This window comes from Meles meles, chromosome 10 (assembly GCF_922984935.1).
Source record: "Meles meles chromosome 10, mMelMel3.1 paternal haplotype, whole genome shotgun sequence".
Lineage (NCBI taxonomy): Eukaryota > Metazoa > Chordata > Mammalia > Carnivora > Mustelidae > Meles > Meles meles.
The window spans coordinates 77,711,566-77,730,493 of NC_060075.1; the positions used below are offsets into that span (position 1 = coordinate 77,711,566).

The window sequence follows — 18,928 nt, forward strand, 5'->3', positions numbered from 1 at the left end:
TCAAATTTGGATGTTCCACATTTTAACTGATTCGTTGGGTTGAAAGAATTAAAGAATTGATTCTAAACTAAACTACTTTTAACCTAAGAGCAGATTTTAAAAAGCAAATTCTCCCAGGGAAAGGCAGTGAATCATTGTAGTATTTTGACACTTACTGGCAGCTCTGTAAGTTACATCAATGTCTTGATTCCGCCCCCCCCCCACCAGTTTCTGTAGTTCTACCAGTTCTTGAGAAAGTGATGTGCATTGTTAATAGTCTTTTATATTTTGCAGTACTTGAAACTTTCCCAAATTGTTTCTTATTTTGTCCTTTATAAACACCCTATGAAGGCAGTGAAACAGACATTTCGCTTCCACTAAATTACAAATATGAAACAGTGGCGGGGAGGGGCTAAGTCAATGGTGGAAAAAAACACAAAATCACTTGCAAGTCCAGCCAGAATTGTAACCCGAGTTTTCTCTCCAGAGGTTTTTGCAACTTTAATTAATTTTGCCCCTTTTTTTTTATTTGTTGAGGTTTTTTTTTCCCTCAAACTTTACTAGACTTACTCTTTTATTTTCCCAAGATAAACAGCCCTCGCTGCCCTTGAAAATGTGCCTGTGTTGGAAAGATAAAATAATTTGGGAAGGAGAGACTTCAGCAGGAAAATATATTGGGTAATTTATGCTAAATGACCAAAAAGTTAATTACCTTTAAAATTTCAGTTCATTGTTGTACAAATAATTGTGTTCTTGAAGAATTTTTCTTTCTTTTTCTTTTTTTTTAAGATTTTATTCATTTATTTGACAGACAGAGATCACAAGTAGGCAAGAGGGGCAGGCGGGGGCGGGGTGGGGGGGGAAGCAGGCTCCCCGCTGAGCAGAGAGCCCAGGACTCTGGGATCATGACCTGAGCCGAAGGCAGAGGCTTTAACGCACTGAGCCACCTAGGTGCCCCTTGAAGAACTTTTCTAATTGGTCGTCCGATTTTTTTTCCAAAAATGCAGTTTGGTGTTAGTTTTCCTGATGTGGAAGGTGGGAAATAGTGATAATTTCTTTAAGTGGCATGATTTTCATCTATTGTACTTACCTTTTTAAAAAAAATACCTTTTTGTTTCTTGGTCTGAAAATACTTTACTGGCTTTTACAAATAGAAATCAAGGGAGGTAACGGGCTGTTTTTCCTAAGAGTTCCCATTCATCGCTGTTCTTAGCTCGAAAGTACTGGACCTCTGTTTCTAAGTACATTACACAGAGCTGTGCTTTTCTTTACATCCCACGTGTGATTACTTAGTTTATAGCATGCTATAGACATTTTGATATTTAGAAGGATAATCCTATAAAAATGTAGACAATTTTTAGGCAGGCAGATTTTTTGTTTCAGTGTTCATATTGTAGGATGACCTTAGAATATATACTAAGAGTATGAAATTTTACTTTGTTGCTAGACCGAAAATTACAGTTTTAGACTGCATATCATCACAAAGTCATCTGAAATTAAAAGTTAAAAAGGGGTGTTTTGGGGTTCTCCCTTTTAGTGTGTGTCTGTCTTTTTGCCCTACATGTGTTAGGACACCTGTACTCAGCAGTAGCCCAGGTGTGAAGGTTTCCAGGGCAGTGCCGTGTATGTACACAGCCCTAGGGAAGTATGCTACACATATGAACGGAACACGATTCCCCTGGCTTTAACAAAGTCATGAACAAAACAGCCATTCCCACCAGAACCTTTCCACATAACTTCTTGCTTCAGTGAATAAGGATTCTGTACACAGTAATAGCGGTTTAATTTTTGAGCCATGCTGTGTTTATCTGTCCTTAAAATGAAAGAACCAAGTTGACATAACAGACCCACGTACCACAGAGCAGTTTCAAAAGGTCTCTATTCAGGCGCCACCTGGTGGTTGGCTCTCTGCCATCTTGCACCTGTGTGTAAGCCCCATCTGTGGACACCGAGTGGTGATGGTCACTACCTCTTGAAAGACGTCATCGTCAGACTGAGGAAACCCAGGTTTGCACAGTCATTTGCACCACTGACATTTGTGTGGACCTGATAGTTGTTTTGTTTGTTTTTATACTTTAGGCAATTTTGTTTTCAACAATCACCCCCCACCCCCCTGCTGCCCTCACCCTCTAGACCATGATCCTGTTCATTATTCTGTTCTTGGAGCCGTTGCCTAAGTACGTCACCTTTTTTTTTTTTTTTTTTTAAGATTTTGTTTATTTATTTGGCAGATAGAGATCACAAGTAAACAGAGAGGCAGGCAGAGAGAGAGAGCGGAGGAAGCAGGCTCCCTGCTGAGAAGAGAGCCCGATGCAATGAGGGACTCAATCCCAGGGCCCTGAGGTCATGACCTGAGCTGAAGGCAGAGGCTTTAACCCATGGAGCCACCCAGGCGCCCCCTATCATCTTAAAAAGAAATGACACCTCCCTTCTCCCACCTGGTTCCTGCCTGTATGCCTAGCGCCCGCTCACTGCCCTGCTCCTGAAGCTGTTATGATAATGACCAGCTTGTACGAGAGCCCGATGCAATGAGGGACTCAATCCCAGGAACCTGAGGTCATGACTGAAGGCAGAGACTTTAATCCATGGAGCCACCCAGGCGCCCCCTAAGTATGTCATCTTAAAAAGAAATGACACCTCCCTTCTCCCACCTGGTTCCGGCCTGTATGCCTAGCGCCCGCTCACTGCCCTGCTCCTGAAGCTGTTATGATAATGACCAGCTTGTACTTCCCATACAATTCATCTACCACTTCATCCCTCAGCAGGCATCCCCTTGCTTTCTTCTTTTCTCTTCTGGCTAAATCTTAGTGAATATTCGATATTTGTCCTAGGCACCCCTTCCATCAAGAGGTCTTCCCAGAGCTCTTTTTATTTTTTTGTCATCATCTCTATCTGTCCTTTAAATCTTTAAAAAATAGCTTTGTAGGGATACGATTCTCATGCTATACACTTTGCTCACTTAAAACAGATAAACCACTGGTTATTAGCATATTCATAGATAGGTACAACCATCAGCACAGTCATTTTTGAGAGCTCTTCTTCACCTTAAAAAGAAACCTTATACACTTTAGCTATCACCTTAGCTCTCTTCCAAGCTCCAAGCAACCACTAACCTACTGTTTTTATAGATTATCTTATTCTGAACTTTCATAAAAATAGCATCATTTATTTTTTTAAAAGATTTTATTTGACAGAGAAAAAGAGAGCACAAGTAGGGGGAATGGCAAGCAGAGGGAGAGGGAGACGCAGATTCCCAGCTCAGTAGGGAGTTCGATCGCAGGACCCTGAGATCATGACCTGAGCTGAAGGCACACACTTAAATGACTGAGACACCAGGCAGCCCAATAACATCATTTAATATATAGAGTCTATATGTTAGAAGAGTCTATATATTAGTAGAAGATTTATATTTTATGTATTAGTAGAAGATTGGCTTCTTCTACTTAGTGTATTTTCAAGGTTCATCCAAACTGGGGCATGAATCAGTTCTGCGTTCCTTTTCATGGCCTAGTAATACTCCACTGAATGGTTATAGCACATAGTGTTTGTCTGTTCATCTGCTCATGGACCTTGGAGTTGTCTCTACCTTGGCTCTCATGAGTAATGCTCCTATGGACATTCATGTACAAGTTTGTGTGTGGACATATGTTTTTATTTCTCTTGGATTTTTATCTAGAAGTGGAATTACTGGATCACGTGGTAACTCATATTGATGATCTGAGGAACTACCAGCTTGTTGCAAAGCAGCTGTACCATTTTCCATTCCCATTAGCAATGTATGAAGTTTCTAATTTCTTGACAGGTTTGCAACTCTTGTTATCATCTGTCTTTTTGTTCTAGCCATCCTAGTAGGTATGAAGTTGTGGCTTCATCTCCTTTCAGTTTCTTGTTTGTTGGTTTTCTCGGCATCCACACATTGCTTTCCAGTATGCAGGGAGCACTTAAATGTTGCTTGGACCTGATCGAATGTGTTATAAGAACTGTCATTTCATTTTTTTATTTCAGCAAGTGCCCAGCAGGCACCTGTGATGGATGCTCATTCTATTTTCTGTGGGAGAGTGCTGAAGCTTGCCCTCTGTGCACGGAGCATGACTTCCATGAGATTGAGGGAGCCTGTAAGAGAGGATTTCAGGTAAGGGACAAATCCATCTAAGCAGAGCTATGTGATTGAAGAGAAATTGATGAGTCTGGTGTCACTTAAATCACAGAAACTCAGGTTCAAAACTATGGCTAAAGCTTATAGTTAAATTAATGTCTCATTAGTATGCATTTAAAATCAAGTTTTGTTACCGCCAATAAGGTCACCACCATCAGTGCTTACACTGAATGTATTTCTCTTGTCATTAATTTTTTTCAAAAACATGATTTTTAGTTACTGACAGATACTCTATTATATATATATTTTGGGATTTAATAAATCCCCTGTTGGACATTTGAGAGAAAATCTGAGAAGTCTTTTTATAAACAACTGTAATGAACATCCCTGTTGGGAATGTGATTATTTCCTTAGATTTTATTACGAGAAAAAGATCAATTGGATCTAAGGAGATGGACATTTTTAAGGTTCTTGATACATATTACTCACATGCTTTGGTGGTATCCTTTTCCAGTTCTGGGAGTAGTGTCTGAGCGTGCTTAACTCACTGTACAAGCTTTGAGGAGTGCAGTAGGAAAAACACAAAACTTTTTTTCCTTCAAGATGTCTTCCTATTTGAACCTCTCTGAATTCTCTTGAAATGACAAGAAAAAAACACAAATGATAATAAATCACTGCTAGTGGTGATAACCTTCGTGGGGAATTGGCATCAGAGAATCAGATTCTGATGGGATTTCGGAAAACTGGGATATGTTGGAGTAGGCCTGACGTTCAGGTCTCCTGGAGTGGGAAGCGTGCTGAAAGGCTGGTGGCAAGAAGGGACCAGATAGGGAGTGCTGTGCTTTCCAGGAAAGCCTGGAGGAGCATGTTATTGGCAGGTCAGAGGGCAGGAGTACAAGAAGAAGTCAGAATGCCCTACCTCATCTCCTGCATTCAGAGTATTAGCGGTACTACCTCTGGGGGAAAAACACAGAGAGCCATTCTCTACATAGGGATTTTTCAAACTTTATATAGGGATTTTTCAAACTTTAATGACATTGAACCTGTAGTAAGAAATACATTGTACAGCAAAGCTAATACACAGACTCCAACTCAGACATATAGCAATATGCCTAGAAATGAAGTGAAATTTCCTGGAACAATACTTATTTTTGTATTTGATGATAAAGTCTAAGCATAAAGGTAATATAAAATGTGTTGTCATGAAATAATTGAATATAAAACAGGAGAGGTTCCCAATCTACAACAAGTAAAGAAAAATTAGGGATGTTTTATTTCATTCATCAAGTGTGCATCTTGTGCACAGGTGAGCCAGTTTCTTGTTAACATTCTTAGTGGGTCAAGGATGAAAAATCTTGGCTTACCAAAAAATGGTTTCTTTTTAGTCCTCATAATACTAATGATACACATTTTATGTCTCACAGTGGAGAGTCTTCTTGATTATTTCTCTAAAATGATGATACCCTTATCATTTTTTAAGGAATAAATGAGAAACGGATGCATTCCCTTCTTTGGCCATCACTTTAACTCAAAGGCTTTGAAAAGTCAGGTGACCATTTATGTAAACATTCTCTAATATTCACCATTTCTCTTCTGGAAAGTAATGATGAGAACGTTAAGACCACAAGGTTGCAATAATCTCTTTAATTTAATTCCTACTCCCTTTATTGCCAAAATTCTGTTCGGCATGTTTTAAGAATGTTTGGAACAGATAGTTAGAAGGTGATTCTTTTTAAATATTTGCTTTTGCCTTCAAAATATCTTTAGGAACACTTTGCTGTGTTTGTCATATTGAAATACATAATTTCCCTCCTATAGTTCTAAATTTAACTTGAGAAATAGGTAAGTAGACATTTCTGTTATACTTAGATACGGATTTTCAAAATATTTGCCAAATGAGATCAGGCTTCAGTTAGAAAAATATAAATGTTATTCCGAAGCTCATGTACCTTGCTTAGTGTGCTCAGTCACAACAGCAAAACAAATGGGTACGACCTGGTAAGTGGGTGTTTATGTCCAGCCTCTGAATAAAAGATTTCAAAAAGTCTGCTCTTTTAAAATTTTTTTTAATTTGTTTTTTAATTTTTTAAAGGATTTTATTTATTTATTTGACAGACAGACAGAGATCACAAGTAGGCAGAGAGGCAGGCAGGGGGGCGAAGCAGGCTCCCTGCTGAGCAGAGAGCCTGATGCAGGGTTCCATCCCAGGCCCCTGAGATCATGACTTGAGCTGAAGGCAGAGGCTTTAACCCACTGAGCCACCCAGGTGCCCCCAAAAGTCTGCTCTTTCGTGAGTTTTATGTTGCACAAATGACAGCTTTCACTGTTTTCCATTACAGTAGACCCTCCCCCCTTTTCCCCTGGGGGATCTGTGCCAAGACGCCCAGTGAATGAACGCCTGAAACCACGGATAGTCCCGAACACTACGTATACTTTGTTTTTCCTTTTACGTACGTACACACGTACCTAGGATGAAGTTTAATGTCTAAATCAGGCACAGTAAGAGATAAACAACTGATAATAAAAGAGAACAATTATAACAACATACAGTAATAAAAGTTATATGAATGTGCTCTTTCTCTCAAAATATCTTCTTGTCCTGCGCTCACCCTCATGATGACGTGAGATGGTGAAATGCTGTGCGATGAGATCCAGTGAGGGCAGTGATGTAGGCTCGTGACAGAGCATGAGGCTGCTGTGGACTTTCTGATGATAAATCAGGAAGATCATGTGCTTCCTACCTGAACCCACAGAAAGTCAAACTGCGGATAAGGGGGGACTGCAGTAGGTTCAGGAGCAAGGGTCGATTTTTTTGGATGCCGGAAGCCTCATGGGAGAGAAAAATACAGTGATTGCAAAATATCGCTAATGTGTATAATTTTTTTTTAAAGATTTTTTATTTTATTTATTTGACAGAGAGAGATCACAAGTAGGCAGAGAGGCAGGCAGAGAGAGAGGAGGACGCAGGCTCCCTGCGGAGCAGAGAGCCCGACGTGGGGCTCGATCCCAGGACCCTGAGATCATGACCTGAGCCGAAGGCAGCGGCTTAATCCACTGAGCCACCCAGGCGCCCCTATTATTTAATTTTTAAACAATTTCCCTGTGCTTCCTGCTCCATACTGTACAGGTTTTCTCTCTGTCTTGACTAAGAGTATATTTTCCCAATTCTGTAAATGTATCTATTCCAGGTGTGTATGAAGTTACGTTTACACATTACGGCAAGTCCTCCGCAGAGAGGTTTGTAAACTAAGACAGTGGCACAACTTATGGGGAAAGTTCTTATCAACCTGGGTCTTCGAAATCTATACCAGGTTCTCAGTGTGTGTAGTAAGCATTACTTCTAAATGTCACCCAGTGGCTCAGTGGATTGGGCCACTGCCTTCGGCTCGGGTCATGATCTCAGGGTCCTGGGATCGAGCCCCACATCGGGCTCTCGGCTCCGCAGGGAGCCTGCTTCCTCCTCTCTCTGCCTGCCTCTCTGCTTACTTGTGATCTCTCTCTCTGTCAAATAAATAAATAAAATAAAAAAAATCTTTAAATGTCACCCAGTCTTACAGATTTGAAGAGATACTGTGTTATCACTGAGAAGGATATTTTTAAGCTTATTATCGAGTTTATCTCACCCTGTTTGCAAAATATCCCAGCATGCTGGAAGAAGACAATTTTCAGCTGCGGAGTCAGCCATTTTTCTCCTTTGCCAATGACACGCGACTGGATGAGGGGATAAGGCATTCTAATTAATAATTAGGGGGGAACGCCTGGGTGGCTCAGTGGGTTAAGCTGCTGCCTTCGGCTCAGGTCATGATCCCAGGGTCCTGGGATCGAGTCCCGCATCGGGCTCTCTGCTCAGCGGGGAGCCTGCTTCTACCCTGCTCCCTCTCTCTGTCTGTGATCTTGTGATCTCTGTCTGTCAAATAAATAAATAAAATCTTTAAAAAAAAAAATAATTAGGGAATGACTGAGAAATTTGGCCAATCCATAGCTTACTCTTTTTTTTTTTTTTTTCCTGAACAATTTGGGAGCTTATGGAAAAGTTAAGTACTCTGGGTTTACAAGTATCTTTTTTTTTTTTTAGATTTAAAAAAAAAATATTTATTTGACAGAGAGAGATCACAAGTAGGCAGAGAGACAGGCAGAGAGAGAGGAGGAAGCAGGCTCTCTGCTGAGCAGAGACCTGATGTAGGGCTCGATCCCAGGACCCTGGGATCATGACCTGAGCTGAAGGCAGAGGCTTAACCCACTGAGCCACCCAGGCGTCCCTACAAGTATCTTTTTAATCCAAAGTTTTAACATTTTGTTTATGACTTGTCATTAGACATTAGAGCTTTGCCATTTTCACCGATGTTGCACATCTGATAAAACTATATAATGTATTGCACAGTCTTTTTTTTTTTTTTTTTTTAAGATTTCATTTATTTACTTGACAGAGGGAGAAACAGCGAGAGAGGGCATACAAGCAGGGGAACTGGGAGAGGGAGAAGCAGGCTTCCTGCTGAGCAGGGTGCTGGGCTCGATCCCAGGAATCTGGCATCAGGACTTGAGCAGAAGACAGATGCTTAATAGACTGAGCCACCCAGGCGCCCCTGCAGGGTCTTTTTTTGTTAGAATGTGCTTCACATGAAGCCAACATGTGCTGACTAGAGTTAGCGTTTTTCTCTCTGTTGTCCTTGTTTACACTTAGAGATGTAGAATTTGTATTTGAACATGCCCCTCATTTCTCATCTCATTCTTATAAAAATAATGTGACCCATTTTAAAAGTGTTTTTTTTACATTAAATTTAATGAAAATGTTGAGTTGTCATGCAGTAAAAAAAATTTCAATTACTAATGACTTTTCTAAAAAACCTGAGAATTCTTATCCAAAACTTGGTTGAAACTTTTCCTTAAAGTAAATACTATTCTCCTGTACTTCATGTTTAATTGCAGAAATGTGTGTGCTTATACAATAAAATTACACATTAGGGTGTTATCCTTTTGTTGGGATATTATTATTATTATTATTATTTTAAAGATTTTATTTATTTATTTGACAGAAAGAGAGCAAGCACAAACAGGGGGAGAGGCACGTAGAGAGAGGGAGAAGCAGGTTCCTTGCTGATCAAGGAGCCCAGTGCGGGCCTCAATCCCAGGACCCCAGGACCCCAGGATCATAACCAGAGCCAAAGCAGATGCTTAACTGACTTGAGCTACACAGGCAACTTCTGTTAGGATATTATTAAAGTGACCATTAGACACCAGAAAATTTAATTAGATACAGTGATCAAAAAATTGAGTCTTCCATGTCCTTTAATGTCCCAGGATATAATCATCACATAAATTACTACTAGTTATTATATTTGTTGAACTATAAAAGGAAGCATGCACCATCCTTTAATTTTTTAAAAAAAATTTTTAAAGATTTTATTTATTTATTTGACAGACAGAGATCACAGGTAGTCAGAGAGGCAGGCAGAGAGAGAGGGGGGAAAGCAGGCTCCCTGTCGAGTAGAGAGACCGACATGGGGCTCAATCCCAGGACTTCGGGACAACCACCCGAGCCAAAGGCAGAGACCCTAACCCACTGAGCCACCCAGGCACCCCCAGTCCTTTAATTTTTGTTTCTGGTTAGTGTTATTTGATCTATTTATCTGAAAAACAAAACAAAACAAAACAAAACAAAACCATTAATATTGGGACGTCTGGGTGGCTCAATGGGTTAAGCCTCTGTTTTCTGCTTAGGTCATGATCTCAGGGTCCTGGGGTCGAGCCCCACATCGGGCTCTCTGCTCAGCAGGGAACCTGCTTCCCTTCCCCTCCTGTCTGCCTGTCTTTCTGACTACTTGTGAGCTCTCTCTCTCTGTCAAATAAATAAATAAAATCTTTTTAAAAAATCATTAATATTCAGTATATTGATTTTATTATTCCCTAGTTAGTTGCAACTTGCAGTTTGGAAAAACATTGTTCTGACAACACTGAATCATCTGGTTTGGGAGGATAAAAATAAGGACCTACTGTGGGCAGTGATGACCCAGAATAATGTGTGGAAAATAAGAGTGCGGTCTGTGTGCCTGCCCCCCTACCACTTACCCATGCGTGCTCATCATGGTGTGCCTGCCTGTCCTGGGTCCAGAGTTTGCTCTTCTTCTCAGGGGAGACACTTGGTAGGGGAAATGGACCTACAGCATGGATGGGTGATACCTATTCCCCTTAACTGTATTAAACAACCTAAGCTTTCAATGAAAAACATGACTAAGAAGTCAGGAATCGGGCACCTGAGTGGCTCAGATGTTTGGCGTCTGCCTTTGGCTCAGGTCATGATCCTAAAGGTCCTGGGATTGAGTCCCACATCAGGCTCCCTGCTTGGCAGAGAGTCTGCTTCTACTTCTTTTCCTCCCCACTGCTCCCCCTACTTGTGCTCTCTCACTATCTCTGTCAAATAAATAAAAAAAATCTTAAAAAAAAAAAAGTCAGGGATCATAAAAAATTTGAGCAAAAAAGCTCAAATGGTATGTCCAGACATAACTTTTTATTCAACCTCCTCAGATGGACCAAGCCTCGTGATCTGGCAGTTCATGTTTTTATTTGGTTTTGTTGTGTTTTTGCTCGTTATTTCCTTTTTCATTCTCTTCTCTATCTCTTGCTTCTCTTTCTGGAGCTTCTTCTATTAGACGCATGCCGAGAAATCCTCTATGTGTACTATGAATAAGGGGCAGAACCCTTCTCCTTCTGAATCTCATTTCACATGCCATCTATGTGTGTGTGTGTGTTTTTAAAGGAAACCTTATATGTATGGAATGAACCTAAATGGTGCATTAAAGGAGTTTCTTTGCCTGAGAAAAAGTTGTCAACCTGCGAAACAGTTGACTTCTGGCTGAAAGTGGGAGCAGGTGTGGGAGCATTCACCGCGGTTTTGCTGGTGGCTCTAACTTGCTACTTCTGGAAGAAGAATCAGAAGTAAGTAACCTCATTGGAGTGACCATGTAAGAACTGAAGGATCTCTTTTGTTTTGAAAATGTTAGACCTAATTGTTGTTACATCCAATAATTTTTTCTCAGAAAGATAAGAAACTGCTCCTATGAAGGAGTTAGAGGAAAGACCTTTAAGAAAGGAAATGGGAATGATCATTATTCTGCTAATAGATGGTAGAACATTAGAGGTGATTGGATTAGACCTATTTGTTACAAAATAGAGAAAAATGGAGGCTCTGGGTTATTCAAGTAAATGGGAGCAGAGCTGAGATGAGAGGTCAGGTTTTCTCTCTGCCTGTATTTTTCTTTTCATGACAACATTGTGTCTTCTTGCCCTGATGTTTCTTTTACAGTTTCTTGTGAGACAACTAAGTATGTAGGCAAATGCAATCTGTATTTACTCCAGGACTTCAGGAATCTAGGGTTGAATATTGAGTCTGTTTCCTGAATATATATTGATCTGTTATGAGATTTGACTCTTCTAAAATGATTATTTATCAGCGGGGCTCTGAATGTTCTGTATTGTCGTATCACAAGGCCATTATAATATCCAAGGTGGTGAATTGAAAGGAATGAGGTATGTACAGAAACAAGAAAGACCAGATCACTGACCTCAGTGGCATTCTTATTCTTATGAACTAAACTTTGGAAAATCATATAGTGCCCAAGCTTCCAAATATTGATATATTAAGAAAACACATTCAGACTTCATGGTTTCTCTTCATTTTTAAAAAGTTCTTCATAATTGAAGAATTTAATCAATGTACAGTAATTGATAGAGCTATAACTATACTGCCATGATTCTCTGAAATCCTGGAAGAGATTTATGTGTCATTGGTAGGTAGATGGGAGCTCATAGTGCAATGTCTATAGGTAGGAACATTGCTTGGTAGACCAACTTTACCTCAAGAGCATTTAACGAGGTGGTGTATGACCACCTAAATTAGTATTAATTTGTATTAATCAGCCACTTTATTTATTTACCATCACTTAGACTGGAGTACAAATATTCCAAATTGGTGATGACAACTAACTCAAAAGAATGTGAGCTCCCAGCAGCAGACAGTTGTGCTATCATGGAAGGAGAAGACAATGAGGAAGAAGTTGTATATTCCAATAAACAGTCACTACTGGGAAAACTTAAATCCTTGGCAACAAAGGTGAGAGCAAAATTTTAACCTGTATTACTGTGCATTTATTAACAAAGGGCCATCGTAACCTAAGAGTAACTTTCATACAACCCTGTCATTCAATCTTTCTCTCCATGGGTATGTATCCAACAGAAATACTCTTAGAAGTACACAAGGATATTGGGGAGTGAGCACTGTGTATTGTGTAAGACTGATGAATCACAGAGCTGTATCCTTGAAACAAATAATACATTATATGTTAATAATAAAAAGAAGTGCACAAGGATATACATATAAGATTATTCACTGCAGCATTGCTCCCCCCTCCCCGTTAACAGAGTACAAACAACCTTATACACCACGAAGAAGGAGTTGATAAGAAATTTCCATATAGCAAAATAATGGAGTCCTGTGTGACTAGGCAACTAGTATAAATGGACATCTGTATGTCGATAGGTCCAAGAGAAATAAAATAAAAACAACACAAAGACGATTAATATCATTAAAGATCAATTTATGTTAGTCTTTGCAAAGCAGACTATGAACAATGGCTGCTTTGGGGAAGGCTTGAACCAATGGGAGTCCTTGGTTTTTGAAGTGGTACATTTTTATAATATTTGAATTTTCACAAAGATGATGTGTTGTTTTCTAATACTAAAGATTTTAGGTTAAAAAATTCTTATCCTGCCGCCCCTTCATAACGGGTGGCGGGGGGGGGGGTGGGAGGTTGAGGAACCAGGTGGTGGGTAATAGGGAGGGCACGTACTGCATGGAGCACTGGGTGTGATGCCAAAACAATGAACACTGTTATGCTGTAAATAAGCAAATAAAAATAAATAAATTAATTAAAAAAAAAACCACACTGCAAAAAAAAAAAAATCTTATCCACTCATTCTTTTTGTTTGTTTGTTTTGTTTTGTATTTTATTTCGTAGCATTTCTTTTTCCACATAGAAAAAGTAAAATTATATAAACTGTTGAGGTATTAACGGTACCTTATCAGACGCCATCACATTTGTCAGCTTTGAAATGATTACAGTATCCAAACAGATTAACACTAAGCCTTAAATATTATTTGTAAACACATTTTGTTGACATTCTTCACCATTGACTTAAAAGATGAGAAATTACCAGTGTACCTACACTCAGCATTAAAAATAGAATGAAACAGAAGAAAAGATGTGTTTCAAATTATTTTCAGCCAGAAGGACAGGTAACAAAAGATTACATTTATTAAGAATGTTTCAGTAATAATTTCCTTTTACTCTCTAAGCACATAAATATAAAGGATGATTTAAAACAAAATGAATAAGCCATATTCCTCTTCTAATGGTGATTTAACTTTGTTTATTTGTTAGTTTTCACTGTTGTACTTTAGGAAGGAGGTTTTTGCTACGGAATAACAAATGTATAGCTAGTGTCGAGAACTGAGATTTCACCCTACTTGCAAGGTAACAAATGAGCCTGCCACTCTTTCATGGACAATTTAGGAGGCGCAAGACTCCTGGTCAGAGACAAAGCACTCAATGCTCCCAGTGGACACACTAGTCAGGATATTAGCATTCGTACCAGTTCTCCAAACCCTACTTTCCTTAGGGCTCTGGGAACAGGAACAGATGACACACACACTCAGTGGCGTGCATTACAGGAAAGGAACTCTAGGCTTTGGGAACCTGACTCTTTTTGAATGGGCAGTAATCATGCCAGTCCTTTCCTGCAAAGAGAGATATTACTGTTACTGTACTAGACAGTGTGTGTGTTCATTGCTTCAGAGGGAGACTCCATTTCCTGCCATATGCTCTGGAAAAATACAATTCCTTGAGCTTCTAAGGCTGCTTTTTATACAAAGATCCTTAAAAAGATGGTCTTAAACAAAGGGAAATCACTGTCCTGCTCATAAGATCTACAGAAATGCAAGGGAACCGTGGAGAATTGTCTCCCGAAGATATCCAAACCGTATTTCTACACCATCTTGGCTCCTGGTAAATTTTCCCATTAGTACAGCATGCTATCCACCATTCTGTTTAATCTGTTTGACTGAGACTGGGCTCAAATCTGGCCAATTTAAATAAAGCTACTACCATTAGGACACCAAACAGCAAGATGAGATGAACCTGAATTATTGACTTCAAACGTAGCCCCAGGCTCCCAGATCCAACTAGCTGAATAAATCCCATAAACCGTGAGGGTCCACCTTAGAAAGCTAGGCAGCTTTAAGTCCCAGTGTTGACCTTTCTACTCAGCCTGAGACCTTTCCATTGGCGCTGAGATCTTTCCTCTGTAAAATTCATGTGGAAGAGGGTCAAAGGTATTTTCAGAAATTTGCAGAACCCAACAAATCTCCCACTTTTGTGTACATGGCCATGGTAGGGGAACTTAGTGAAAAGGATGATGTCATTCCAGATACCCAAAAGAGATGAGTGACTGCACAGACTCCTTCTTGACCCTTAAGGGTGAAGTTGAAGGCAATTACATCGTCCATAATAATGTTTGAACCATGAGTTGATGTTGACCTAAATGTCATCAGAGGCTGAGGTGGTGGCATGTCATATTCTAGCTAACTCAGAGACAATTTTTCTTACCATCTTTTCTGATTGAATAACTGCCTATAGGATGAATAGGAATAACACCAGTTAGCCCTTCAGAGATCTCTGAATAACCAACAGTAGTCTCATTTTGAAAATCCTTGCAGTTGTCTAAAGGTTGATGATACGTTGGGGCTATTTCCATGAATAGTTGAATTATGACCACTTACGACCCCTCATAGGGTACAAGTTAATGACTGGCTTCTACACAAGAAGTACAGTCCTGAAGGTACACAGAGTGCCTTTGGAAAGAAAGTCTTACAGACAGTTGTTGGAGACACTAAGTGGGACCTGCATTAGTTAGGCAATATAGTCTGATGGTGCCTGCAGCCCCCTTGCTGGCTCATAAACCTTAGGGTTCCCAATTCACTTCACATGCTTGCATCTCGTCTTTGTTTTTGAGAGGCTGTCAAGTCCAACTTGACTTGGACTAAGGACTGTCAGTCCAACTTCTTCTGTTGGTCTATGCTGGAAACTGGGTGGTACTTGTTCACTCCATGGAAAGACTGAGCAGTGGCAATGGGAATGTTGTTGATGTTGTTATTTGGGGCAGAAGGTGGGGTCATTTCCTGCTGTTTCTTATAGATTTCTCAATAAGTTTAAAGGGACTTCTATCTGATGGGTATGGTGGACCTAGTCTTTGATTAAGTTTAAAGTACTTGCAGCAGTTTGAGAGAGAAACACTAATGCACTATCCTTCATAGAAGGTGACAGGGAGACTCTGAAAAACAAATTATCATTTATATCCCTCCATCCTTCATACCTCTCAGGGTCAAAGGTATCTGCCCTCTAGGCACCTCATTATCAGACTGCATTGTTGATCTTCTTCCACTGCCAAAAATAAGTTTTTCCCATTTTAGCTAAAACTTCATCTTGTCCTTTTGATCTAGAATCATGACATTTCAATAAAACGATACAGGTGGCTACATTAGGATTGTATTTGAATCTCCTAGACTACCTTCTGGCAGAGCTACCACCTGACATTCTGGGGTTGCTTAAGGAAAAAGGACACCTCATGTCCGTGAGTGGACAGGGTAGAATCCTGGGTTTTAATGTAAGTATATATAACCTTATGGAAGTGCATATAACCTTAACCTTTTTACCAATAATTATACATGACACAGCCAAGAGGAGATGATCCCTTTCTGGGGACAAGCAGGTTTAGTAACTGAACGACCTTATTAACTATGTGGACCAAGAGGAGGTAGCAGGGAGATAGAGTCAGAAATGGTTTTGATTCAGTTTTGAAAAGGCCCTTGTCATGTCCAATGATACCTTTCAACGATATGAGGTATTGAAGATCCATTGAACACCTCTATGGTCAGCCCATTTTCAGGTAGCTTTTGTGATATAAAGGGCACCATTGCTAGACTGAAAACAATCTTTAAAGTCACAAACACGAAAGAGATTTTTTTCAAGGGCCATAGTAATGTGGCTCGAGTTAGCAGATCTTACTGGAACAGCACCCCATAATGTGAACAGGTGTCAAAAGAGGTAAGGCGCTACTGATACCCCAAAGAAGTGATCAGAGGTGTGACCATCAATTTGCTATGGAAAAACTTGTCAGTTCCGGACATGAATCCTGAGTCTTGCATGCTTGGTAAACTCTGCATCTGCAAAAGAGTCCTTTACTTTGTGCCCAGTGTGTGACGGCAGATTCATTGCTATGGCGGGCAGAATGATGGGTCCATGCAGCATTGTGGCAGTCTGTCCTATGCAATCTCTATTGTGTGCTTAATTCTCTTTGATCTTTTCAGATCACGAGTCCTTAGTGCAAGTATCTACATGAGTGACCCAGATGATCTGATCAGCTAAGATTTGTTTCTGGAATTTGTTGTCACAGAGAGGAGTAAATTTGATGTGTTAAGTCTATAGTTTTCCAAGTGGCTGACCAAATAGTGTATTGACGCTTAGCCCAAGAGTTAGTGGTGATCTAATAAGATTTATCAAGGTAAGTACTGGCCACAGCTCTGAGAATGGCTGTGGGTTCAGCCCACTAGACCAAACAGTTTTGTAGGTTTTCAGTTATGTATGCTTGGTGCTGAGATAGGACAGCTATAGCCGCTGGTGGACACCCACTGGGTTTCCACTCTTGCAAACCATCAGTGAATCAGGCCCAGACATAAGGTAAAACTTAGATAAACCAAGGACTGGAGCCAGTGGGTTCATTTTTGGTGGTAGAGTAAGAGATAAAGTTGCCCCAAAGGGTTATGCTGCCATTTTTTCATGTGAGATTGAGATGCTGCTGGGCAGGACCAGCCATATTCTTGAATATACCACTTATATTTGACAAGTGAGACTTATTAGGTCCTTGCCACCTTGCTGACCCACCATGACTGTGACCATCAGGCTATAGACTCCCAAGATGTGCACAGGAATGGCTTTCAGTTTTTACAAGAACTCAGTTATAAGCTAATAGCTGCTTTTCAGAAGGGCTATACCTGGTAGCCATATCAAGGTAATGAATCTAAAATCCCCAAAGATGCCTCTGGGCCAGGCTCCTTTCCATTGCTGAAGGGTTTAGTTGTCAGAATCAGCAATCACTGAGAATTCTATCTCAAATTGGTCATTAGGGCTGTGAGGCCACAAAGGTGAAGAGCTTGATTCAGCTTGCTGAAGATCAGGTAGCCTATTCAAGTGAGGCCATGCTGTCTCCAGTAGCAGAGCGTCTAAACAAGTGCAGGACTGTTCCTGCATGACTGGCCGATAGAGTTAGCATTGCAAATCTGGTGACATCGTCTCAAGAAACTTTACTTACATAGCAGTTTCCTGAATTGTGGTGGTGGTGGGGTGTTATCAGCCACCTTTGTTGTGGTTGAGACTGAGACTTTGACTTCACACTGACATTTCATCGTTTATGTCGTGACACATTTTGGCATCGGCAAGTAGAGATGCTTGTGTGTAATCCTGACACAGACATTTGTTGCAAATGGTGGAGGAATGAGGAGCTCTTGCAATGCCCTGCTATTTCTCTTCTCCATGGGACTGCTCTTGACCAGGGAATCACCGCTGGTACTTAGGAGAGGAAGATGTGTATGCATGTACCAACAATCAAGATTTTTGGATGTAGAAGCAACAACAGCAGCATCTTGGCTAGTCCTGCAGAACTAATCACACAAGGTCCCATTATCTTAGCTTCCCCGCTGAGAACCTTCTTAACCCCCACTAATGGAATTCACATGTCCCTCTCCTGTCACCAGTTCTGGTAGGATGCTCATAAATTTTTGAATCCTTCCCCTCCTCAAGGCTCCCTAGCTGATGTAGATGGTTGTGCCTGGCCTTCAGTCCCTCTTGGTGACAGAAAAACTAATCATTTTCTCCATAAAGCAGCCAAAGTCAAGAGAGATGAGGAGGAAGAGGTTAAGGGTACAGAGAGAAAGACAGTTTCTGTGACAATAGCAAGCAAAAGCATTTGATTTTGTTTTTAAGCAGCACAGCAATTGCTCAAGCAAACTTCCAGTGTTTTGGTCCACCCAAAATCCTATGTTGTGTGGCAAGGTTATCATTCCCCACATCATCTATTTCAGCGTTAGGACTTCTTCTTGTCCCAGTCCCAGCCGGATTGATTTCGGACTGATGCTGGAAGTGTTTTGTCTTTTATTGATTTAGGCTTGACTTGCATATTGGAGCCTTTTTCAAAATAAGGGAATCCACTTTATTTCTTGTTCCATTTTCATAAATCTAAATTATTGCCTGGTTTTCAAATAAAGGACACGGAAAGCTTCTAGGTTGGGGCTGATCATACTAACTTATTAAGATTCCTTTGAGTCAGTTTCTCATTCTCCAGTGACCTTCCGGGCACTAAGAGCCCCAGTGCTAGTCAGTCCCTCCCTAGGTTTTCCTCTGGGAATTCCTTAGGGAAATCTGCTAAAGAAGGCCAAAGCTCTTTTACTGCCATCGGGACCCACACAAAATCTCTGAGACCTTTTACTGTCACCTTTGAACACATCCAAAGTTGGCATGATAGAGCACAAGAGGTGTTTAGCACAAGGATGGCCCAGCTCTTGTCATTCTTTTTTTTTTTTTAAGATTTTATTTACATGACAGACAGAGATCACAAGTAGGCAGAGAGACAGGCAGAGACAGAGGGGGAAGCAGGCTCCCTGCTGAGCAGAGAGCCCAATGTGGGGCTCGATCCCAGGACCCTGAGACCATGACCTGAGCTGAAGGCAGAGGCTTTAACCCACTGAGC

General features: G+C 40.5%; 1 protein-coding gene across 3 annotated transcripts in view; it reads left to right on the top strand.

The window, feature by feature from the left end:
• Positions 1 to 18,928, top strand: part of ELAPOR2 (endosome-lysosome associated apoptosis and autophagy regulator family member 2) — a 214,682-nt gene that overhangs the window by 150,338 nt on the left and 45,416 nt on the right. For all 3 annotated transcript variants that reach the window (XR_006820540.1, XM_046021104.1, XM_046021105.1), the window contains 3 exons: positions 3,985 to 4,111; positions 10,830 to 11,008; positions 12,017 to 12,182. Coding sequence is in view for 2 of the 3 variants with exons in the window: in XM_046021104.1 (XP_045877060.1) it covers positions 3,985 to 4,111; positions 10,830 to 11,008; positions 12,017 to 12,182 (472 nt within the window). In the remaining variant the exon portion in view is untranslated. The remainder of the gene's footprint in view (positions 1 to 3,984; positions 4,112 to 10,829; positions 11,009 to 12,016; positions 12,183 to 18,928) is intronic.